Source organism: Canis lupus, chromosome 6 (assembly GCF_011100685.1).
Source record: "Canis lupus familiaris isolate Mischka breed German Shepherd chromosome 6, alternate assembly UU_Cfam_GSD_1.0, whole genome shotgun sequence".
NCBI lineage: Eukaryota > Metazoa > Chordata > Mammalia > Carnivora > Canidae > Canis > Canis lupus.
This window is the reverse complement of record NC_049227.1, coordinates 31,637,795-31,663,890: the sequence shown is the minus strand read 5'-3', so window position 1 is coordinate 31,663,890 and position 26,096 is coordinate 31,637,795. Positions and strand designations below refer to the sequence as shown.

At 48.0% G+C, this 26,096-nt stretch overlaps 1 protein-coding gene across 1 annotated transcript in view; it reads right to left on the bottom strand.

Annotated features, from left to right (window-relative positions):
- LOC111096475 overlaps nt 1–26,096 on the bottom strand; it is a 143,805-nt gene that overhangs the window by 49,844 nt on the left and 67,865 nt on the right. The window contains exons 34-41 of the mRNA XM_038540358.1: nt 23,772–23,909; nt 23,561–23,680; nt 22,402–22,494; nt 13,414–13,631; nt 11,177–11,370; nt 1,985–2,293; nt 1,013–1,242; nt 774–935 (exon numbers count right to left, since the gene is read on the bottom strand). Of these exons, the coding sequence (XP_038396286.1) occupies nt 774–935; nt 1,013–1,242; nt 1,985–2,293; nt 11,177–11,370; nt 13,414–13,631; nt 22,402–22,494; nt 23,561–23,680; nt 23,772–23,909 (1,464 nt within the window). The remainder of the gene's footprint in view (nt 1–773; nt 936–1,012; nt 1,243–1,984; nt 2,294–11,176; nt 11,371–13,413; nt 13,632–22,401; nt 22,495–23,560; nt 23,681–23,771; nt 23,910–26,096) is intronic.

Sequence of the window (26,096 nt, the reverse complement as noted above, 5' to 3'; positions counted from 1 at the left end):
GCCGGGGTGGCAGGGGAGAGGCCAGGATGGGGGGAGGGGCCAGGGTGGCAGGGAGGGGCTGGGCTGGGTGAGAGGGGCCAAAGTGGCAGGGGAGAGGTGGGGATGGTGGGAGAGGCCAGGGGGAGGGGCCGGGCTGAGGGGAGGGGCCAAGGTGGCAGGGGAGGGGCCAGGATGGGGCAGGGGCAGGGTGGCAGGGGAGGGGCCAGGCTGGGTGGGAGGGGCTGGGCTGGGTGAGAGGGGCCAAAGTGGCAGGGGAGAGGTGGGGATGGTGGGAGGGGCCAGGGGGAGGGGCCGGGCTGGTGGGGAGGGACCAGGGTGGCAGGGGAGGGGGTTTGGCTGGGTGGGAAGAGGTTGGGCTGGGTGGGAGGGGCCAGGGAGAGGGGCCGAGCTGGGGGGAGGGGCCAGGGTGGCAGGGGAGGGGGTTTGTCTGAGTGGGAAGAGGTTGGGCTGGGTGGGAGGGGCCAGGGGGAGGGGCCGAGCTGGGGGGCGGGGCCAGGGTGGCAGGGGAGGGGGTTTGGCTGGGTGGGGAGGGCTGGGTGGGAGGGACCAGGGTGACAGGGAGGGGTTGGGCTGGGGGGCGGGGGCTGACCTGGTGGGAGGGGCCAGGGTGGCGGGGGGGGGGGGGGGGGGGGGGGCAGGGCGGGACGCGGGGGGGGGGGGGGGGGCGGGGCGGGACGCGGGGAGGGCCCTGGGCGGGAGGCTGGAGCCCCCGGGTCAGCCCTGAGGCTGGGGAGGCCGAGGGGGCTCGGTGCGCCCACGGGCGGGCCACTCACCTGGCGTCGCGCAGGCCAGGTGCCCAGCAGCGCCGAGAGGCCGTGCTGCAGCCGCAGGGCCAGCCCGTGGTGGCCGCGCTGCGCCCTCGCCTCCAGGGCCACGCGGAGCTGCTCCCCGTCCGCGCTCGCCGTCAGCCCGGCCTCCACGCGGTGTCCCGCGCTCTGCGCAGAAGCGAAGCTGTGGGTGCCCCGCGGACCCCTACCCCTGGGGGCCCCGTGCCCAGCCCCCCCTCTCCCACCTGGAAGTGGCCGCGGCCGTCCACGGAGGAGGGGAGGCCCCAGCGCCCGAGGCCGGGCACCTTGTGGGCCAGGCGGGCACGGAGCAGGCCTCCCGGGGCGCCGGGGGTCGGGCGGTCCAGGCCGAGGGCGGCGTCCAGCTGACCCCACGCACTGCGCAGGGCCAGGCTCGCGGAGAGGTTGGAGGCCACATGGGTGTGTGACAGGTGCATCTCTGCCTCCGACGGGAGTCCTGCGGGTGAGAGGGACCTCGGAGATGGGGGAGCTGGGGGTAGGCTACGGGGGTGGGGCGGGGGTGCAGGTCGCTGTCAGCGCTCCCTCTCTCTGCAGGGTCCCCAGGCCTTGAGGCAAACTCCTGCCCCTCAGGTCCCACTTCTCCCCGTATACCAGATGGAACCATAGGCAAGTGGCACCAGTAAACCATTTCTGATCCACAGAAGTGGCGATTTCACCAGGTGCCACTCAGCGAGTGACAGGACTGGTGTCCCCTTCCCATTTCTAACCCCTCCAGGGCGAGGCATGGGGTGGGGGAGCCTGAACTTGCCCTCTCCCCTGGCTGCTGCACCTTTGGGCCTCTCCAGGCCTTACTGAAATGTCCCCAAGAAGCTAGAGCTGCAGGATGTCCTATTTCCTAACTGTGGTGCAGCAGCATATTCTGGAGGCCCTGCTGGACCAGCCTTGGAGCCTGAGAAGCAGAGGGGAGGGAGGGGAGGGGCTGGCCACAGGGGCTATCTGCCACTGGGCTGGGAAGCATGTGAATACTCAGTAACCACTGCTGTCCCCACACTGTGGGTTCTAGATGAATAACAAACCCCCCTGGGAGATGGAAGCACTGGGAGAAGCTGGCAGGGGAAGGAAATAGGGCTGGAAGGTGGATTTGGGGACTGGAGGTTTCCCTCTCACTTCTCCCCCTTGGCTTCAGAAACCAGGAGCCCTCGGGGAAGATGGCTTTTGGCCCTTTCCACCCCACCTACCTGCCTCACCCAAGGTGCTGATGTTGTGACTTAGGTGGCCTGAGAGCTGGCCATGCCCAGAGCCCCAGGTGCAGATGCCACCCAGAGCCAGGCTGGCCGCATCGGCCCGGAGCCGGGCCTGGCCCCCAAGGCTCCCCGTCTGGGCCTGCAGCTGCCCTCTCAGCCAGAGCTCTCTCGGCAAAGCCTGGCTGCTGTTCTGGGTGAGGATACAGGTCACACTGTGCACGCTGGTGCTGTTCCCTGTCTTTTCGTGCTTGTCCCGCAGGAGGAAGCCCAGCACAGCTGAGTCAGCTGTGACCTTGATGGTGCCTGCAGAGGATGGCAGAGAAGTTATACAGAGCAGGGGGCCAGCCCAGGGGACTGGGCCATTCTGCACAGAAGGGAAAAGGATCCTGGGGTAGGAAGTTCCTAGATCCACGATGTAATTCTAACTCATATCAGGAGGGCATACCTGGGGGATGGACCAAATTAAACCAGCTTCCTCCCAGGATGCTGTGAGGATCAAGCAAGCTAATTCACAAGCAAAAGGGCTTTGGGCAGGGGGCACTGGGGAGCAGGAGGCCTACTAAGGAACCTCAGTTAATATCAGTGCTCACTTCCTGCTTAAGAGAGCCACAGACTACAGTGATAGAATGACCCCATTGTACAGACTGTAAAAATGAGACCCAGGAAGACTTGAGGATCCAACCTGGAATTCTGGGGATGGAAAAATTGCTTGGAGGTCTCATCCATCCAGAGAAGAATCCACATATTTGGGCCAGTCCATTCCCATATATAATTCATGCAACAGGGAAATTCTTGCTGTAATCAGAACCATTTGCATCTCCTGGCCCCCACCCAGGTTCTCTCAGAACCCTGGCATGGTCCAAATACCCTTATATCTCCCCCTCCTATCGTTGAAGGTTGGATTCGTGGGCTACCACCACCAGGGAAGAGGCCCTTCTGTACCTCTGGGCTGCAGTTCTGTGCTTCCAGACCCAGAACTCATGCAAATCTCAATCACAGAGTACAGGGCACTTTCCACAATGATAGAGCTTTCTCACAGAATCTTGTGGTCATCTTTTTACAAATTCTCTATGTTGTAAGGCCCTATGTTACCATATCCTGTAAGATAATAACCAGTTAATCATGGATAATCAAAGTAAGATTTCACTAGACTATTGAGAAGAGAAAATGAAATATTGTTGATAGGACAGCATAGAGTCCAGGAATAGACCCCCACACATGGTCGATTGATATTTGACAAAGGTACAAAAATAATTCAGGAGAGAAAGGATGGTCTTTATAATGAATGTGCTGAAATGATTGAAAATCCACAAGTAAAAAAATTACCTTGACCTTTACCCAATCATATACACAAATTAATTCAAAATTAATCAGAAGCCCACATTTTAAAATCTAAAATCATAAAACTTCTAAGGTGTGGCCTCAGGTTTAGTAAATAAAGATATCTTATATGACAGAAAAAGCATTATTCATTAAAAAAATCAATTGGGGGATCCCTGCGTGGCTCAGCGGTTTGGCGCCTGCCTTCCGCCCAGGGTGTGATCCTGGAGACCCCGGATCGAGTCCCACATCGGGGTCCCTGCATGGAGCCTGCTTCTCCCTCTGCTTCTGTCTCTGCCTCTGTCTCTGTGTCTCTCATGAATAAATAAAATCTTTTAAAAAAAATCAATTGGACTTGATCGAAATTCAAAATCTTTGTTGTTCAAAAGACACCAGTGAAAGAATGTAAAGCCACAGATTGGGAGAAGATATTTTCAAAACACATATCTTATACAGGACTTGTGTAAGTAATTCCCAAATTCAGTTTGGGAATTCAAGAAAACTCAATTTTTTAAATGGGCAAAATGTTTAAATAGACACTTTGCTCACAAAATTTTTAAGTAGCACATAAGCCTCTGAAGATGTTCAACGTAATTAGTCCTGAGGAAAATGCAAATTTAAACCAAAATGGGATTCAAGTATAAATCACAACTGAAAGCCCCCAAACCAAAAATTGACAACACCAATTGCTAGCAAAGATGCAAAGGAATGAGGATTCTCACCACACTGGTGGGAATGTGAAATGGTACAGCAGTTTCCTCTAGATTTCAACATGTACTTGCCATGCAATCCTACAATTCCACTCCTGGGTATTTACTCAAGGGAAATGAAACCATATGGTCCCACAAAAACCTGTAGGCCAATGACTATAGTAGCTTCATTTGTAATTGGAAAGTACTGAAAACAACCCATATGTCCTTCAACTGTGCGTGGATAATCTGTAGTATATCCATACCACGGACTACAACTCAGCAATAAAAAGGAATAAACTATGGATATGTGCCACAGCTTGGATGAATCTCGACCATATTACATTGGGCAAAAGACACCATACTCAAAAGAGTTAACATACTGTATGTTCCCATTCATGTCACATTATAGAAAAGCCAAAACCGTGGGGATGGACAGCAGCTCAGTGGTTGCCAGGGTTGCGGGTGGGAGAGAGGCTGACTACAATGGGTGGCAAGACAGAACTTTGCGGGGGGAGATGGGACTGTTCTGTATCAAGATTGTTTTGGTGGCCATACAACTGTGAGTTTACCAAAACGTCAATCCTATATGTAAACTACACTCCAAGAAATTATACCTCAATAATTGCCTTCAGAAATGAAGTAATAGGTGTTAGGAAATGAAGGAGGGAGCATCAGTGTTACTCAAAGTAAACTTGACAAGAAAAGTTCTCTGTGGGGCACTTGGGTGGCTCAGTGGTTGAGCACCTGCCTTTGGCTCAAGGCATGATCCCGGGTTCCTGGGATCGAGTCCTGCATCGGGCTCCCCACAGGGAGCCTGCTTCTCCCTCTGCCTGTATCTCTGTCTCTTTCTGTGTATGTCTCATGAATAAATAAATATTAAAAGATTTTATTTATTTATTCACGAGAAACACGGGGAGAGAGAGAGAGGCAGAGACACAGGCAGAAGGAGAAGCAGGCTCCATGCAGGGATCCCAATGTAGGACTTGATCCTGGGTCTCCCGGGTCATGCCCTGGGCTGAAGGCAGTGCTAAACCTCTGAGCCACCCAGGCTGCCCTAAATAAATAAAATCTTAAAAAAAGAATGGTTCTCTGTAACATTTATTGACTTGATTATATTTACATTTTTTCAAACCTTTGCATTTTATTATGAAATTTGACTTTGGCACATTTTAACCAATTTGGGATTAGGAGGGTCAGTGCTAATGTTATTACCAGACCAGAGAATAGCATCCACCTTTTGGGGGAAGCAAGCAGAGCCTTCAGGTTCTGAAACACTGGGCCCTGGACAGATGTCTAGATAGGGTGTTACGGTCCAGGATGCTTGGGCAAAGGGTCCCTTTCTGTGTGATCCTGGCTTTGGGAACCTTGTTAATGTTTCACATAATCAAAAAAACAAATACATAAAGTCAATAAGGATAGGGGAAAACCTGAAAATGGAATACAAACAGAAACCAGTGAACCCAACTGTATTTCAAATGATTAACAGAATCACATGAGGGGTGGGGGTGGGGATTAACTCTAACAAACATTTGAACCCAGGGTTTGGATTTATGCCTTCAACAACTACTTGGATGGATCTCAACCACATTATGTTCAGGCCAAAGATGAAAAGAATTCTAATCAAATATTGAATTCTAATTAACAAAGTTTACTTTCACAGAACTATAGGTTAGTAACTCTGAAACTACTTTCTGTGTGTTCTTGGGCTGAACACATATGTAAATATATTGTGGATAATTGGTTTCTTTCTGTTGGAGAAGGGAATGAGAAATATGAAAAGGGAAAAAAATGAGAATTAGCATTCTGAGGATAGACTGAAGTTGAGGACATCAGTGTAAACTAATGGCTTTAAACTTATCTACCTATAAACAGACATAGAAAGTGTGTGTGTGTGTGTGTGTGTGTGTGTGTGTGTGTGTACACTTCTGTTTCCTTGATCCATCCATTAAAAAAGGCCCAGATGGATAGTCCAGTAGGAAAAAACATACCAGGCACTGAGATCTTAGTTTCTACATACTAATTTGCACTGAAAGGAATCAAGGATCCTTGGAGAAATGGCTTATTTCATGTCACAGAAAACATAAAATGAGACTGAAACATCTTTATGGTCATAAAGGAAGGAAGAGCTCAGAAAATATAGGAACATGTTCATTTCTATGAATGGTTGGGGAGCTTGACTGGACCAATGCTCCCAAGATAACAATTGTAAACTCTGGGCAAAATGAAGAAACAACTATCTAAAGTGACAGGAGAGTGACCACAGATAGGCAGACCCTGGATGGGAGTCAACACTTGGAGGAAATGATTAGCCCTAAATGAGTTGCATGTTTTCATTCTTTTTGGTGCCATGAAAGTGGACAACGTTCAGACTACAATCCACAGTCTAAACAACTAAAGAGTCTGAAAACAGAGTTCAAAGTAATAGCAACAAATGAAAAGGAAAGTGGGGAATTCTGAAGAGGGCCAACCAGGGGAAACTCTAAATTCTACCTATAAACTCTGTTCAAATCTTTGCTGATCCCCAAACTTCAAAAGGGTAGAAAAGATTCCAAGTAGCCCAGCAAAAATAAGAGAACTGAACTGATTTCAGCTGCATTCCACTGGAGTGGAGAGAGTTTAGATTCTGAGTCTAGCCAAGTTAAATGTCAGCTAAAATAAGAAAAAACAAAAAACAATCACGAAACAATCAAACAGAAACCCTCTTCAGAGCAATAAAAAAGAGGGACACCTGGGTAGCTCAGTGGTTGAGCAACTGCCTTCAGCTCAGGTCATGATCCTGGGGTCCTGGGATAGAGTCCCACATTGGGCTCCCTGCATGGAGCCTCCTCCCTCTGCCTACATCTCTGCCTCTCTCTGTGTATCTCTCATGAATAAATAAACACAATATTTAAAAAGAGAGAGAAATAAAAAAATCAGAGCCTCTACATAATTCAAAATGTCCAGAATACAATCTCAAATTTCTAGAGGTACCAAGAAACAGGACAAGAACGTCATAAGGATTTTTAAAACACCTCTTATTACTATGCTTGAGAATATAAGGACAATATTCTTGTATCGAATGAACAGAGGTAATCTCAGCCTTAAAATGGAAATCAGGGACACCTGGGTGGCTCAGCAGTTCAGCTTAGAGAGTGACCCCAGGGTTCTGGGATCGAGTCCCACATCAGGCTCCCTGCATGGAGTCTGCTTCTCCTCTCTCTGCCTATGTCTCTGCCTCTCTCTCTGTGTCTCTTGTGAATGAATAAACAAAATCTTAAAAAAATGGAAATCATTTTTTTGAAACCCTGATGTGATTCCAGAACAAAAACTACAAAATCTAAGATTTAAAAAATGTATCCGATAATCCTAAAATTTTTATTGGGTGGTATTTGGAGAAGACAAAAGAAAACATCAGTGAGCTGGAAGACAGATCAATAGACATCTGAAGAAAGAAAAAAGACTAAAAAAAAAAAAATCAAGGGAACTTCAGAGACCTATGCAACAGTATCAAAAGTTCTGAAACATATCAACTGGAAATCCCAAGGAGGAGAGGACAGAGAAAATGGGACAGAAAAAAATCTTGGAAGAAATAATTTCCCAAAAGTGAAAATGTCCTATGTGTTTAAATTTATGCATATACAAAATGTCCTTTGGGAATGAAGGCAAACATAACATTTTCAGACAAATTAAAATGAAAGGGATTCACTGATAGTTACCCTGCCTTCCAAGAAATGCTAAAGGTGGTTCTTTAAAATGATAGGAAATGATACCAAAAAGAAATTTTGAACTTTAGGAAGGAGTGAAGAACCCATAAAGGGTGAATATGTGTGTGAAAAATTAAAAAAAAATATTTCTCTTAACTTCTTTCAAATCAATATGACTAAAGCAAAAATTATTATGTTGTATTGGAGAGTTGGAGTATATGTAGATCTAACACAGACGGCAACAACAGCAGAAAGGGATGAAAGCCCAGGTTCTTACACTTAATGTGAAATGCTTCAATTCAAATGCTAAGTAAAATGTTAAATAATACAAAGAAACAGATATTTAAAGAGAAATAGATAGAACTAAGTTCTAATTTTTTAACTGATCCAAAAGCAGGCACAAAAAGAATAGAGGAACAAAAAATATATGGAAAAGCAAATAGCAAAATAGTAGACATAAATCCAATTATATCTATAGTTACATTAAACATCAGTCAACTAACTAGTATAATTAAAAGGCAGAGGTTATCAGGCTAGACATAAAAGCAAAATCTAACTATATGTGGTCTGCAAGAAATTTACCTTAAATATAAGGAGCCATGTTTAAAGCAAAAAGGTGGCAAAATACATACAAGGTGAATGGCAATAAAAATGCAAGAGTGGCTACATTAGTATCAGACAAAACAGACTTCAGATAAAGAATCGTATGACCGACACCTGGGTGGTTCAGCGGTTGAGTGTCTGCCTTTTTGGCTCAGGGCATGATCCCGTGGTACTGGGATCAAGTCCCACATTGGGCTCCCTGCAGGGAGCCTGCTTCTCCTCCCTCTGCCTATGTATGTCTCTGCCTCTCTTTCTGTGTCTCTCATGAATAAATAAATAAAATCTTTAAAAAAGAGAGTCATATGAGACAGGACATTTCACAATAAATGGCTTGATTCATCAAGAAAGTGTAACAATTGTAAATGCACATGCACCTAATAGCAGCACGTCAATACACAAGAAGCAAAAATGGACAGAATCAAATGAAGAAATTGAGAAATCCACAAACACAGTTGGAGAGTTTAACAGCCTTCTCTCATCAATTAATACAATAACAAGACCAAAAGAAAATCAGTGAGGATATATAAAACCAAGCACTTTGACTTAATTGACTTTTATAGAACATTAAACCCAAGATCAGAATACAAATTCTTTTTCTTTTTTTTTTTAAGATTTTTTTATTCATTTGAGAGAGAGAGAGAGCACGCACAAGTCGGGGGAAAGGCAGAGGGAGAGGGAGAAATAGATTCCCCGCTGAGCAGGGAGCCTAATGTGGGGCTCAATCCTAGGACCCTGGGATCATGACCTGAGCTGAAGGCAGATGCTTAATCATCGGAGCCACCCAGGCAACCCACAAATTCCTTTTCAGTGCATAAGTTATGTTCATAAGATAGATTATATACTGGCTCATAAAACAAGTCACAACAAATTTTAAAAGACTGATCCTCTGACCACAATGAAAATAAATATTAAGATGCTATCTAGAAAACTTTCAAATATTTGGAAATTAAGCAAAAGCACTTCTAAATAACCCAGGGGTCAAGGAAGAAATCACAAGAGAGCTCAGAAAATATTTCAAAAATAAATAATAATGGAAATACAGGACATCAAAATTTGTGGGAAGCAGCTCACAGAATACTGAGAGGCAAATAGGCAGTTTTATATGCTTATATTAGGAAAGAAAAAATGTCTAAAAATCAATGGCTTGAAAGTCCACTTTAATAAACTAGAGTCAATCCAAATTAAGGGTAAGAAAGGAAATAATAGAGATAAGAGCTGGAATCAGAGAAACCAGAAAGAGACAACTAGAGAGACAACAAAACCAACTGTTGGTTGAGAAGATCAACAAAATTAATGAATTATTAGATCAATAAGGAAGAGAGAGAAGTGGCACAAGGAATGACTATCAGAATTGAAAGCAGGGACAGCGCTATAGATCCCACATATATTGAAAAGATAAAATAGATACAATGAGCAACTCTACACCAATGAATTTGACAACTTCATTGAAACGGACAAATTCCTTGAAAAGTATGGCTTACAAACTGACACATGACGAAATAGAAAATCTCAATAGCTTTTCATCCAGACATGTTCCAAAAAACTTTTCCACAAAGAACATTCCAGGTGGCTTCGCGGGTAGAGTCTACCAGACACAAAGGGGAGCATGAACATCCATCTTACACAAACTCTTTTGGGAAATAAAAGAGAAGGAAATGTTCTTCAACCTGTTTTAAGAGGTAAGAATTTGAAGGAAAAAATAAAAACTTAACAGGGGAGAAACCTGGCAGACATTGTTAATCAAGTGATCAAAGCTAATGTGACCAACACTGGGACATACTGACATCAGGTACTTCTAGATATGATGGTGCACGGCTACTGTGGCCTCCTTGAAAGTAGTCACGAGGAAGCATCAGACCAACCCCTAAATAAGGGTTTTTTTTGTTTTTTTTTTGTTTTTTTTGTTTTGTTTTGTTTTGTTTTTCAGGGAAGAGGCCAATGTGCCACCCTATCAATATCCCAGGGCCAGTGGACCAGTGAGCTTTGGAAAATAGTCCTTCTACTGATCTATGCCCATAGATGAATGTTACAGCTACATACATAATGTTTGTGGAAGGCAAAGACCAGTCTACAAAACGACTGCCCCATACCCTTCAAAAATGTAAATATCATGAAAGGGAAAGAAATAATCTCAATTTTCTGATTTTGATGGCTGCATTGTGGAATGGAGGAGAATACCTTTATTTTATTTTTTAAAATAGGTTCCGTGCCTAGTGCAAAGCCCAATGCCAGGCTCAAACTCACAACCCTAAGATCGAGAGCTGAGCTGAAATTGAGAGTTGGACACTCCACTGCCTGAGCCATGCAGGTGCCCAGAGAATATCTTTATTTTTAAAAATAAACGTTGCACTAGGGGTAAAGAAATATCATGTCTTAACTTAGTAAAACACAGTTCAGGAAAAAATGTATTTTTATACACAAATAAAAATGGTAATATGGGTATATAGAGAGAAAGAGGCAAGAAAAATGATAAAGCAATTGTAGTAAAATGTCAGTAATTGGGGAACCTGGGTAAAGGGCCTATGGGAGTATTTGTACTATTCTTGCCACTTTTCTGTGAGTCTGAAATTATGTCTAAATTATTAGAAAAAATATGCATGGGAAACTCTGTCCCCAACTCTTCCTCTTGGGTTTTTCCAATGTCCATTAGTTCATTAATGGTTCTGACAAGTACTGCATAAGGAAATTTGCTTGGTATTTTGTTAGAATATTCGCTTTGTCAGAATGGGTATTAGTTTCCGACAAAGGGGTATCATCAATGCACGAGATACTGAAATTGCGTATCAGTGGACTTGAAAATATGCAGGATTTAATTTACTCTGTGGTTCCATAAAAGCGCTTCCCCAAGACCCCCACTGCCCCTACCCTGTGGTGTTCCCCAGGCTCACCCTCTCTAAGAGTTTTCTTCTGCTTCAGCATGCCCTTGAGGGTCAGGAGGTGGGGCACAGCTGTCCAACCAGCCACCGTGTGCTGGGCTTGGCTCTGCAGGGTCAGGACGTGGCCTCCCCTCTGCTCCGCAGAAGCCTTGAGGAGAAGCTGTGCCGTGTTCTGGTCCACCAGCGCCTTATAAAACAGCCAAACCCTGGAAGGAACGTGATGGGGATAAGGAGCAGCACCTACCCCTGGAGGCAGGCCACAGAGGCAGGTCCCTGAACCCTGCTGCCCAGACCCATTATAGGACTGTTTTACTGAGCTCTAAGCCCATGGGGATGCAGTGTAATAGGGGTTAAGATCACGGGCTTTGGGGTCAGCCAAACCTGGATTTGAATCCCAGTGCCACTACTAACTGTGGCCTTGGACAAGGACAAAACCTCTCAGAGTCCCACTTTCTCCTTCTGTAAAGTGAGGTATAAAACTGAACCACGGGGATCCCTGGGTGGCGCAGCGGTTTGGCGCCTGCCTTTGGCCCAGGGCGCGATTCTGGAGACCCGGGATTGATTCCCACATTGGGCTCCCGGTGTATGGAGCCTGCTTCTCCCTCTGCCTGTGTCTCTGCCTCTCTCTCTCTCACTGTGTGCCTATCATAAATAAATAAAAATTAAAAAAAAAACTGAACCACGGATATTGAGTGGATATTGCTAATAAGTCATCAATGTGTGATATGATAAGTCATCAATGTGCGATATGATGATGAGCAAGGAGAAAATAAACAGTTTCAACAAGCCTGTATGAAACTTCCTGGAAAATTGGGGAATGGGACATGGTCCCTATCCACAAAGATTTCTTCATAGGACACCATGGGAGACACTTCCCTTGAGGATCAACACCAGAAACACGGTCAGCCATGTCTTCCTTGGTGCATACGTGCACAGGTGTGAGTGTGTATTTCCACGTGGCCTTTGCAAATAATGCCACTGGTTGGTTTCTCTTTTTGCGTTGGCTACTAGGATACTCAGAGCCAAATCTTAAGCTGAGCTCTAAAAAATGTAGAGGACTTCATGGCATGTGTTTTGTATCTGAAAGCCACTCTGAGCACCTTCCTTTCTTCCCCATTTTTCTTTTCTTTTCCCTTCACACTCATTTCCTCATCCTCATGTGTCTTGAAAAATCTTGAACAAAAGTTGGCAAACTACGGGTCTGTGGGGCTGAAATCAGCCCATAATCTGTTTTGTAAATCAAAGTTTATTGAGACACAGCCACAGCCATTCATTTGCATGTCATCTAGGATGCTTCTGTGCTACGATCTCAGAGTCATTGCCACCAAGACCATATGGCCTATAGATCTGAAAATATTTACTTACCATCTGCCTCTTTGCTGAAAGTTTGTCAATTCTGACCTAGAACAATTTATGTTTTCATAATCTGCCTCAAACTCTTTTAAGACCAGAGACAATGATGGACATTCAGACAGATGGGTGAATCAACGGGTGGACAGCTCTTGGCGCTTATTCTGGAGATAGAGTGATCTAGAACCATACCTAGAGCCTTGGGTCTCCTCAAATTCATAAAAGCTGTCAATCCTGGGACAGCAGGGGAAACAGGGCAGAAACATTTAATGGAGGCCCAGTCTTTGCCAGAATGTGTCCTACTCAGAGGGCCAGTGACAATGACAGCTGGGAGTGAACATGCTCACTGGCCAGGCACTGGTGAGGCATCCATGTGTGCTGCTCTGTGAACCCGAGGACAACCCCAAGAAGCAGGTAGAGAAACTTGGGCACAGAAGGGCACAGTGGCTGCTGCAAGGTCCCAGAAGCTGAGCTCGGGTTTGAACCCGAGCAGCAGGCTCCACACCCCAGGATCCTGATGGCCATGTCGTGGTCGATAAGCCCCCATTGTGGAGATACAGTTTGGGATGAAAGGCTGCACCAACATACTCCCTGCAACGATCTCTCATACTCTCGTTTTATTCTTTATTATAATCTTTCAAGTCACCTACAATGAATGCAGTCATTACTAAGAAAGAAAAGAAAAAGAGATTGACATGGAAAACTGAATGCCTCCTTCTTCCTTTCCCTCAATGGCTTAAAATCAAGAATTGCATACAAGGAGTGATTTCAACCTGAGTGATGGTAGAGGGCACCTCTGAGCAATGATTTCCCATCTTCCAGGATACCAGCCCTTTGCCCTTGGAGGCCCCCCTCCCTGCCCTCTCCCCACTCCCTGCATGGCCTCTGGGGACCCTCACCTGGCTGGGGCCACTTTGCTGGACAGCTGCAGCTGGACAGCCTGGGGGGCACTGAGGACTGCCTGGTGGAGGAGGACATTCATGCTCCAGCCTCGACTGCGTCTCTGGGTGTCCTGGCTGGTGTCGGCCTCCAGCAGAAGCAGCTCCTGGCTGGAGGTGTGCATAGACAGGGAGCCGCTGAGGGTGTGGTCTTTGTATCGTTGGGCAGCCACCTGTACCTAGGGGGAGGCAGGAGAGGGCTCAGAAGTGGAGAGAGGACAGGAAGGGTCTGTGGGAGCTGGCTACGTGGGAGGGCCCTTCCTCCAGGAAGCCTTCCCAAGCCACTCCAGCTCTGAGAACCACCCCAAGCACAGCAGACTGCAACCACACAGGAAGAGAGGAAGCAGAAGGAAGAATGGAGGAGTGTCTTCCCTGACCCCAGCTCCTGGCCCAGGGACAGAGTCTTCCCTTGTCCTTCCCAACATATGTAAAATGGGAATTTCCATCTTTTTATTATTATTATTATTTTTTTTAATTTTTATTTATTTATGATAGTCACACAGAGAGAGAGAGAGAGAGGCAGAGACAAAGGCAGAGAGAGAAGCAGGCTCCATGCACCGGGAACCCGATGTGGGATTCGATCCTGGGTCTCCAGGATCGCGCCCTGGGCCAAAGGCAGGCGCCAAACCGCTGCGCCACCCAGGGATCCCGGGAATTTCCATCTTATAGAGAGGGAGACTGAGGCCCAGAGAGGGTCATGTATTTCATATGGGGGTGCCCGGCTCTAAAACTCATGCTTTGTCCTGAAGGGAGCAGCTGGGGGAAGCAGTAGAAACCTGGCCCCCTCAGTTACAGAAAGGATGCCCCCAACAGTGACCCCCCCCCAGGGCCCAGAGGACCCCCAGAAGGTCTGGAGTTCAAAAGGGAGAGTGTCTGCTGCACAAGGAAGGAGACATCCTGGGGGTCAGGCCCCCAGCAGGTTTGCTCCTCCACCAAGTCTGGGGGACCTGAAGCCCCCCTTCCTAATCTGGGCCTCAGTCTCCCCATCTACAGGACAGAAGTTGGTCCAGCCTCGTAGGTACATCACAGCCACGTGGGAAGCTCTTAGAAGCATGCCTGGTCCCTCTACAAACTGATAAACTGATACATCCACACAATATCATTTACTGATAAAAAGAAATGAGGCTTCAAGCCACAACAAGACGTGAAGAATTCCTTACTTAGTGAAAGGAGCCAGCCTGCAAAGGCTACATGCTAGATGATCCCAACTATATGACATTCTGGAAAAAGGTAAAGCCAGAGATGCCAGCAGTTCAGCGGTAGCCAGGGGTTAAGGGGAGAAGGGATGCACAGGTGGAGCATGGGGGATTTTTAGGACAGTGAAACTATTCCGTGTGACACAGTAAAGATGACATTCTGCGTTTGGCAAAACCCACAGAACTAAACACCTTTAAGCGTGAGTGTGGATTTAAATGATGGACTTCAGTTAATAATATATTATCATCAGCTTGACAGCTGGAATGTACCACACTAATGCAAGATGTTCTATAAGAGGGAAAATGGTGTGTAGGGTGGGGGGCTATTATATGGGAACTCTCTCTACTTTCTGTGCAACTTTTCTGGAAACCTAAAAGTGCTTTGGAAAATGAAGTTAATTTCTTTTAAAGATTTTATTTATGAGAGAGAATGAGCACGAGTATGGGAGGGGCAGAGGCAGAGGGAGAAGCAGACTCCTCGCTGAGCAGGGAGCTGGATGTAGGGCTCGATCCCAGGACCCCAGGATCATGACCTGAGCTGAAGGCAGATGCTCATGCAAATGAGCCACCCAGGTGCCCCAGTTTATTATTTTTTTAAAAGCATGCCTGGGACCCCCTGATGAATTAATTCAGCATCTCCAGGCCAGGGGTCCAGGTATGTTCTAAAGCCTCAGTAGGTGATTCCAATGTGGCTTGGGCTGAGAACTTTTAGGTTACACCTGTGTTTTCTCCAACTGGCCCCTGTGGGCCTAAAGTTTCCCGTAGAGCATGCATTCTCATGTTACAGAGGCAATATCACCCTCAAATGCGAAACTTGGCTTGCAAGGGGTTGGATTAAAAAAACAACTTCTTGTGATTATGTGTAAATCACAGATGTGCATACAGCACACAAACAAATACAGGACGTCTATGGAATTAAAATCTCACGGGGGGGGCGGATGTACAGTACGTGCTGGCTGGCGGTTTGTGCGAGCACACCCCAAATGACCCTGTTAATCGCTGTCTTGAGAATGTACGGATCCTGTGCTCCCTGTATAGTCCCATCAAGCAGGATATGTAGAAAAAACATGTTCGGCGTTCAAGGCCATGGGCTCCAAGGTTGGCCAACCCACAGCATCTCCTTTGTAACAAAGAACATCTGCGTGGCAGGCCTTCATCTCCTTAGAGCACTGGCCATGCAAGGAGGGAGAGGCCATAGGTAGTTGCTGAGCCAGTTGCTGCAGGACAAAAGCTGCTGGTGTAGATCCCAGCAACAAATACTTCGTCCAGTCTGCTGCTCCTGGACTCACTGTATGTAAGTCCCCCCCAACAAATCTCTCTTTTGGTTGCTGGATCCAGGTTACTTCTTGTGTCTCCCTGGGCCATCACCCTGGCTTAGAGTCTGCTAGGGAGCAGCTACATAACTGGTGAGCTGGCTAGCCAGGAGGCTGGAGAAAATCCCATGAGTGCTCTGAACCACGCTATGAGCACAAGGACATCCCCGAAAATGCCAGCCAGTCTAACGCACTTGTTGGAGAAACTGTGCACCGTGGCAGAGAAGGGAAGCGAGAGCTAAGTGTGAGACCTCAGCGGGCCGTTTTGCAAAGCTAGGAGGACACAGGATGCCACTGATTAAGATCCAGAAACTTGACTACTAGGTATTTACCAAAAGGGTACAAAAATACTAAATTGAAGGGACACACGCACCCCGATATTTATAGCAGCATTACCTATAATAGCCAAATTATGGAAAGAGCCCAGATGTCCACCACCTGATGACTGCGTAAAGAAGGTGCGGAACATATATGCACAGTGGAATATGACTCAGCCATAGAAAATGAAATCTTGCCATCTGCAACGACGTGGATGGGGCTAGAGAGAGGCTGAGCGAAATAAGTCAGTCAGAGGAAGACAAATGCCATATGATTTCACTCATCTGTAGAATTTAAGAAACAAAACAAATGAACTTGGGGGGTGGTGGTAAAAGGAGAGATAAACCAAGAAACAGACTCTTAACTATAGAGAACACGATGATGGTTACCCCAGGGAGGAGGTCGGTCGGGAGGTGGGTGAAACAGGTGGTGGGGATTAAGGAGGGCACTTGGGATGAGCACTGAGTGTTGGAAGTAAGTGATGAATCACTAAATTCAACCCCTGAAACTAATATTACACTGTCTTTTAACTAACTGAAATTTCAATACAAACTTGGAAAAGAAAAAAAAACCTGATTAGGACACGGAGATGTGGAATCTTGAAAAGGTGATCAATTAGTCAATCAATCAATCAATTTACCTATCTAGTGATCATTGATGAGAAAACAGACAAAATTCACCATGTTTTCTAATCCCCACTACAACAAAAAATTTTAAACAGCCATTATCCTCCTCTTAGGAGAAAAAAACCTAGCATCCTTTCCTTGTCCCTTGAAGTTGTAAATCTTGTCATGTCTCTATAATATAAGCATCCCAGGAAATAACCAAAATCTTGCCCGCAGAGACTGAAGAAAAAAGAGAGGGGAGAGGCTTTTTAAAATATAGACTGCCAGAAATGATAAGGAGAGCAATTCTGCAAGTAGGGAAGGTAGAAGCATAAGAAAGGTTTAAGAATGAGAATATATTTTTGTTAAGGAAAAAGGGAGTAATTTTGTCCTGAAGTGAGACTGGTTGTTTAGAGAGAGGAAAAAGCTTAGGACAAAATCTAAATGAAAAAAGAAAGTTGTAGAAGGGTCATGAAGGGGAATCTTGAGGAAAGAATTTCCTGCATGGTCAGGACTAAGACTGAATGAATGAAGTTATATTTTTAAAAAAAATTTTAAATTTCATTTATTTTATTTTATTTTTATGAATGAAGTTTTAAAAGTACATCGGTGTAATTTTAGAATTTGGTTTGTCCCTCTGTTAAAAGACAAAGTTCTAAAAAAAAAAAAAAAAAGCAAAGTTCTCTTGAATATTTGATCTGCTCTTGATTTAAAAAATAGCAACAAAGTTGTTGTTTTTTTTTTAATCAGCCCAGAAAAAAACAAAGTTTCTAAAATGTGTTCCTGCAAAAGTGCTCAGCTTCCAGGAAATTCATGGAAAGGACGCTGACAAGTACAAGTTCCTGGTAGCTAAGATCAATTTGCCTTCATGATGAACCTCTCAAGCGCTCCCCGAGGGCTGCCTATAGTGCCATGATGTGTCACGGGATGGTAGCCCGGGACCCCTCTCTGCTCTCCCGTCCCCATATGAGTGAGATGGGCCCGTTGCATTGATGACCCAACGTCAACACGTGGAGACTTGTCTCTGTTGCAGGACACCTTGCAGGCTTTGCTGGGGTTTCTGCGAGGGGGGCGAAGGGCAATGAACCCACAGAAAATTCAGGGTCCTAGCATATCGGCCACACACTTGGGTGTTACCTGGTCAGGTAAGACTAAGTTGTCCTAGGTGTACAAGCACACCACGCCCTACTTCCCCAAAGCAGTTGCAGACCTTCCTAGGTCTGTTAGGGCGCTGGCATCCGTGCGTCCTCAACCTGGCTCAATTGCTTCAGTTCCTTTATAAGTTGGGAAACAGAGAGAGAGAGAGAGAGAGAGAGAGAGAGAAAGAGAACCCAAAGCAAAGCATCTGAACAAGCCAAGGTGGCTGTTCGACAGACCCAAGCCTTAGGTGTTCTGCGACAGGGACAGCCATGCAAATTGGATGCAGCCAGGTGCTCAGCAGCGTTTGGATGGGGCTCGTGGCAACAGCAAGGGCACAGAGGAGCACCCTCAGGCCTCTGGTCATGGTTACGGAAAGGAGCTGAGCTGCAATATGGTGTTTTAGAACAGCGGCTGTGTGCTACCTGGCATGCCTCACGGCCGTAGAAGACACAACTAACAGGATCTCAGTGACCATTCCCACTCAGTACCCTATATCGGGATGCCTAAAGGACACATTCCAAAGCCCGAGGCAGGCAGTGCCAAACCAGGCCTACATGCAACAACACAGTAACTTGACAAACAGCCTCTAGTGTGAAGGAGCACTCCACTCATGGCCTGGTGATTCATGTCATCCTGAAGGACAGCCATTAACAGGGGCAGCAGAGCCACCGTAGCTGACATCCGTTGTGCCAGAAGGAGACGGACCAATCCCTGAGTGTGTGTGGTACCCTGATGGGTCAGCAAGGGGCAACCCCTGTGCCTGGATGGCCACAGCCATCCAACCCTCAACAGAAGGTATCTGGATGGACCCCAGCATTGGACATTAGTAGTCAATGGGCCGAGCTTCAAGGAACATGGATGGTACTGCTCCATGAGCCTGATCCCACCCCATTACTCTTTCTTTTTAAATTTATTTGTGAGTGAGAGAGTGAGAGTGAGAGCACAGGCAGGGGGAGAGGCAGAAAGAGATGGAGCAGCAGACTCCCCGCTGAGCAGGGAGCCCGACGTGGGGCTCGATCCCAGGACACCAGGATCACAACATGAGCCAAAGGTAGATGCTTAACCTGAGCCACCCAAGAGCCCCTTTAATGATTTTAATTTTAAGTCATCTCTACACTCAACTTGGGGCTCGAACTCCTAACTCTGAGATCAAGAGTCACATGCTCTACTGACTGAGCCAGTCGGGTGCCCCATGATCCCACTGTTCTGTGCACAGATAGCAGATAGCTGGGCAGCTCGCAGAGGACGGACCATGTGGCTGCTCCAACAGGAGGTACAAGACTGGATGGGGGCGGGGCGCTCACACTGGGACACCGACATATGGAAGCATGTACTCTGATGCCTAAGAGGTATGAACACCCCTGTTTGCCCTGTGGATGCACACCCCACCTGGCAATCAATAGGCCAATGAGCTGGCCTGTGTCCCCCTCCTGGAAGATGTGCCAGCAGAAGATGTCACCATCTGGCTACACGAGAAGATGGGACATCCAGAACAACGGTCCTTGTGGACCATCGCTAAGAACCAGGGCCTACCGCTGCGTTACAAAGACATCACAACCGTCTGCCAACAAAGTCCAGCGTGTGCCAGGAATGATCACGGCATTTGCCAAGAGACACTGGACAGGCAGCAAGGGGGCAGATCGACTACACGGGTCCCTTGCCTCTCTCGGATGGCTGACCTTATGCTCCAATGCGTGTGGACACTTATCCGGGACCCCTGCAAGCCTGCCCCAGTAAGTGTGCCACCCAGAAGGCCACCATTTGTGGCATGGACCTGGACCAGCTGTGCACTGCATGCTCCTGGTACAAATTATGGAAGTGGCCCCATTGTATACAGAGAGGTACAATGGGACCCCCAAATGCTATAGGTCATAATGTAGGGTGGATACCCACACAACCATGCAATCACATTGCACCCATTACCGCTGAGATCTGGCTAGGGAGACAGCGTGCACCCATTCCCTCAGGTGCTCTCCCCTCTCCCCTCCCCCCGGCGATGGCTGTGGGCATGTGGTGCCCACTTACTTACTGGGTAAGTAGGGCTGATGCTATATCTGGGAGCACCCCTACTTGCTGGGCCATATACTCATTTATAGGATGTAGGGCAGCTGGTTGACACACGGCTAGCCAGACACATGGCTGCTGCTTTTAATTCCACCTTTGAGGCAATCCCTCTCCCTCTCCCTCTCTAGGAGGGTTCCCAAATAAGACAAGCAGTTCTGCAAAATGGAATGGTTTGTGACATGTTAACCACAGCACTGGGAGGGACACGTGGTCTCATCAAGACAGAATTTTGTGTGTGTGTGTATAGGACTATTTCCACACCATTTCCCAAGCCATGGCTAGTGTAAACACAGAGTAAAGCTGCTGAATTCCTTACTGACCCTGTTAGTGCTTGGTTAAATCACTTGCCTTCTTCCTCGCAAGAAGGCCATTTATGGCCATTAGCCATTTGTGTCTTCCTATTACTTGGATGCTGTGGCTCGCGCTGTTGCTACGGGGTTTGGTTGCAGCGTGCCTCGGCATACCCAGCCCCAGGGATACCAGGGAAGAGAGGCGTGTCAAGAATGAAGGTGCCATCTGGGGGGTCCCGGGGTGGAGTGTATGGTGCAGGCTGGACGGCTGGCTTGTGCAAGCACACCCTGAACACCCCCATCAATCATTTGAGAATGTACGGATCCCGTGCTCCCTCTATATTCCCATCAAGCAGGATATGTAGAAAAAACATGTTCAGCGTTCAAGGTCAGGGGCTCCGGGGGCAGCCAACCGGGTGCACCTCCTTGATAACAAAGAATGCCCGGATAACGGGCCTTGATCTCCTTGGAGCGCTGGCCATGCAAGGAGGGGAAGGGCTATGGATAGTTGCTAGGCTCGTTGCTACACCGTGAAAGCTTGCAGCATGCACGCAGCTTCCAGCCGCAGATGCTTCGCAGGGGCTCCAAGAGGGAGGCAGAGGCTGACAAAGCTGAGCTCCCCAGCCCCACTTCACCCACAGAGAGCGAAGGTGAACAAAGGTGCTGCTGTTTTAAAAAGTGGTGATAGGGGCACCTGTGAGGCTCAGTCAGTTAAGCCTTCAGCTCAGGACATGATTCTGGGGTCCTGGGATTGAATCCTGCATTGGGCTCCCTGCCCAGAGGGGAGTATGCTTCTCTCTCTCCCTCTGCCCTCTCCCCTACTTGTGCTTTCTCTCTAATTAAAAAAAAATTTTTTTTTAATGATAATAAAGTCTGAGCCCATTAGATGACCCAGCATCCAGGATTTCGGTACATCTGCCCCGTGGTGAGCACAGCCAGGGGTATCAGGTTCGCATCCGGGATCCTCCCCCTCCCTACACACTCAGTGGCCTTGTACAAGTCACGTCCCCTCTCTCTGTCGCAGATTCTCATCTGCAGAGTCCTACCACAGCGGCGTCACGGGGCATCCATGAGACAAGCCCACGTAAAGGGTTGAGAACAGAGCCTGGCACGTGGTCAACACTCAACAGACATCAGCTCCTATCACAACCGATGACAGTGACAGCATGCCCTCGGATCCGGGACGCCAGATGCCCTGAGATGTGCCATGACTTTATGGACCCCCATGAAAGCAAAAAAGCTGATAACAAAGCAGTGAACCCATGGGAATTTGAAGACATCCTGATTTCAGAGCTGGTGACCCACGAAAACAGGTACCTCTGAGAAGGACCAGTTTCCATAATGGAAAGCTCTTCTCAGGGTCCTTTCGAGTTCCCAGAGCCACCAGCACAGGGCTGGCACACAGCAGGCACTTAAAAATTGCTCTCAAGTTCTGGGCCTCCTCACAGGTAGACTACCCGTCTACACCTCCATCTCCCCAGCCTGCTGCCTAATTCCTGTGTACACAGCACACTTGGCTTGTTTGGTGACACGTGGGGCACCCAGCGCTGGGACAGCAGAGCACAGCCCTCCTGCCTGGCCTCCTTTCCCTGCCCTTTATCTCCTTGTAGAGTAAAACCCTTCAGCCTTCCTACCCCCATGCCAGGCAAAATACTCCGAGGTCAAAAAATGGATCAGATGGCTTCTCCCAAATACAGGACAGGCTAGAGAGGACAATTCTGCTTCTCTCCATTTTTAAGGGTGAAATGTGATCCTTCTGCCCCCCAGGGCGCAAAAAACCCCTTCTGGCCTGGGCAATCACTTCCAAATGATGGATTTGGAAACCTCCCTGCTGCCATCTGTTCTTGATTCTTGGACTGGCTGAATGGCTAAGCTTCACATCCTGGTGTGGCCTCCCTCGCCCCACACCCAGGGCCTCCATCCTCTCTTCCTTCTGCCCCATCTCCCAGCAAGCTGGCTGTTCTGCTCAGAGACAACACTTGGCAGGCAATTCGAGGTCACCCCAGAGGGACCACGTCTGTACCTGGAAGTCTGGAGGAAATGCTGGTCTGTGGGGATGTCTGAGCTGGAAGAGGAACGCCAAGTGGGAGTCAGATCCGTTCAGCTGGATTGAGACCTGTTGACAAGGGGAGGTGGAGGAGGAGGGTCAGAGGGAGTGGAGGAGGGAGATGCCGAACCCCAGAAGGTAGCTGGCTGGGCGCCCGAGGAAGGACCGGTCATCCCAGAGCTTGCCCAAAGCCCAAGCCAACAGCAGATGCCAGAAACCACCTTCTGCGATGCTCCTTAGCCCCAATCTGACTCAGGCTGCGTTACTTAGGAACTTGAGAAGTGAGGCCCCAGATAGGGGGCTGGGAAGATGATCCTGGGACCTCGGGCCTCTTACATCCCCTGCCACAGTGCCTGCTTATGCCTCCCACGTCCACGGCGGCATTCTATTTGACCCTGACCACATAGCAGGCTTTGTAACTGTCACCTCATTTAATCTCCACCCCTGCTCTCACTGGCTGGTATCACTGTCCCCATTTCACAGCTGAAAAAACCGATATTCAATGGGGTTGAGTAATTTATCCAAGGTCACACAGAGAATCAGCAGTGGAGCTAAAATTTGGACTTAGAGCTCCTGGGAGTTGGAGACAGAAAGTCGCCCGTGCATCCCCAGGACGCGGCACAGAACCCAGCATGTGGCAGAGACGCAATCTGTGTATAGGAAAGGATCGAACAAATATAGCCACAGCAGCTCCTATGTATAACCACCAAGCTGCATTTTCTTTCCCTCTTGGACACACAGCTCAAACTACATTTCCCAGCCTCCCTTGCAGCTGGGCAGGGTCATGTGATGAGTTCTGGCCAATGGAATGCAGGCAGGTGTGGCCTGGCCCCCTAAAGGGACTGGCCCTGGGAACCTTCTGTATAATTCTCACTGTCCCAGGCCCCCTGTGCCAGCTGAGGCAGAGCCACAGAGCCACACAGCAACTGTGACACGACCAGGCAATAAAGCTTCACAGGAAAGCAGGCTTTTATTACAACAGTGCATCCTGATTCATCCCACGCACACTGCCAAAGTAAGGGCTCTCCAGGGCCACCCTGCCACCTCTTCAGCCCCTGCACATGGGACACCTGTGCTCTGACATGGACATCTCTCCTCCCTCAGGGAGGAAGGAGGCAGAACCGGGACATCTGACCTGGGAGGTGACGTTGCGGTTGATGGCAGCCCTTGTGTCCACCCTGCGGTCAAATGCTCCCCGAGGACCCCGTCTGAAGACAACGTCCCCATCCAAATGCAGGGCCTGTGGGAGCCTCAGCTGGAAAGAAACAGTGCCATTTATGCTCTCCAACAGTTGAGCACCACTCAGAGGCCGCAAACCAGTGTTTGCCCAAGCTGGGGACAGGTACCTGGGAGGAGTGTGCAGCATCCAGGGCCAGGCTGTGCCAGATTTCCCCATGCTGAGATCGGTCATGGTGCAGACCCTTTAAGTGCAGGACGACGTTCTGGTTGACTTTCAAAGTGGCCTCGACCTCCCTGTTCTTAGCCTGGGGGAGCAAGAACCGGTAGGATGGAGAGAAGTGATTTTCCATCTCCAAGTGCCTACAGAAGCCACCCTGGGAATCCAGCAGTTAGAAGAAAACAGCCCCAAGATGGATGGGTTAAAGTGGTCTCCACTATCCACACACAGGGCAGGAAGCGAGGACAGGTATGTGGGGGTCTTTCAAAGAGGAATGATCAAGTCTAGTGCCCACAAGTAGCGTGAGTGGGGTGGGCTTGAGGGGGTGAATCTGAGAACCTGTGTCTCATTCCAAGGGAGTGCCCTGGTATGTGACAGTTTTGTTCACGGTGGTATGCCTCATACTGAACACAGGTCCTGGCGCACTGCAGGCACTCAGGAAATATCTGGAAGAGGGCAAAATCACTCGTGATAGCCAGCAACCCCAAGGCCAACGCCAGGCTGAAGTGAAAGAATGTTTAATTCATAACATGGCAGGCAGGAAAATATCCAGCCTCCCAAAGATCCCCGTATCTTGATCCTCAGAACCTGTAAATACGTTATTTTACACAGCAAAGGGGATTTTGCAGTTGAGGATCTTTAGATGGGGAGATTATCCTGGATCATCCAGTGGGCCCAAGGCAATGATAAGCATTCTTATAAGAGGGAGGCAGAAGGGTCAGAGTCAGTGAGAGAACAAGAGAGAGTGAGAGAGAGAGAGATGCTATCTCTGCTGGCTTTGAAGACAGAGAAAAGGACGATGACCCACGAGTCGTGGGTGGCTCCTAGTAGCTAGAAAAGACAAGGAAAAGGATTCTCTCCTGGAGCCTCCAGAAAGAAGGTAACTCTGGCAATACCTGCCATGAGCCAAGGGAAACCCATTTTGGATTTCTGATCTCCAAATACATAAGGTGAGTTTGTGTTGTTTGAAGCCATGAAGCTTGTAGTACTTTGGTATCGCAGCCACAAGACACGAATCCACATGGTTAATCATGTGTTCACTCAGCAACTTTTTAGCCTCTGCCACATGCCAAGCCCACGGTAGCAGAGTATGCCATCTGTTCCCATCTGCGGTGACAGGGAAGTTAAAAATGTCTTGCCGCAGAATCTTATCGCTAGCGTACAACTTTAGAACAATGCGTGGCTTTATTTTAGAAACAAGATGGTAGAAGGATAAATAAAAGTCCAAGAGAAGGAAAATAAATGTGTGTCATTAAACAAAGACAGGGTTTTAGAAAGACCAGAGAGCCAAATTCAACTCAATGAAAGGGTCCCCATCCACTTGCTTCTCGCCTCTTGTTGTCAGGTGGGATTTCAGGCCTCCTGTGTCAGATCTTCTGATTTCTTTTTAATTAGAAGCAGAAATCTGAGTTTTACTCCAAATCTTCTGATTTTTACACGTTGACAAGGTTTTTAAAAATGTGAAGTGTGAAGCAGGCCAAACAAAACACATCTGCAGGCTAGATCTGGCCCATGGCGCCATTCTGCAATCTCCGGTTTAAAAAAAAAAAAAAAAAAAAGCACTCAACACCATGGGGAGGTATTTCTGCAGATGTTTTGGGCTGTCATTCTGCCCTTTGCTTCCTCAGGAGCTCCAAGGACTTCGGCTACCAACCCTTTGGAAGCCATCCACAACCCCGGTTGAACAGGTGTGGCCCCAGAAGAAGAGGTCTCAACAGCTGGCCCCACGTCACCCTCCTTCAGTAGACCTTTGTACATCCCTCAAAGGAGAGGCCACCACTAACTTCTTTGTCCAGGGCCTGGCACATGATAGGTGCTCAATAAATGCTTGCTGGAGAATAGAGTTACCTATTCCTAGATCGGGAAGGAGTCTGGGATGAGGGGCAGGTGGGCACGTGTCAGGTACCTAAGGAAGATTATCACGTTACATTTCCGTCCTCACAACCACAGCATAAGAGATGAGTACTGCTGTCTCCGTTTTATGGCCGAGGAAACGGGGGCCCAGGGACATGGAATCATTCGTTCTGGGCACAATGGCAAAAATGAATTTCACCCCTACAAAGGCTAATGCCAACACCTTCTAAGTCAGGCAGAAAGCCTCGGCCAGGGAGTCAAACCTGGCTCATGTTTGTATGTGAAGTTGTCTTTGCAGTTCAGGCTACTCTCAACAAAAATCCCATAGCCTCGGTGGTTTAAACAACCAAAATTTACTCCTCTCGATCCTGGAGGTTGACAGTCTGAGATCGGGGTTGGGTTCCGGAGGCCTTCCTCCTGG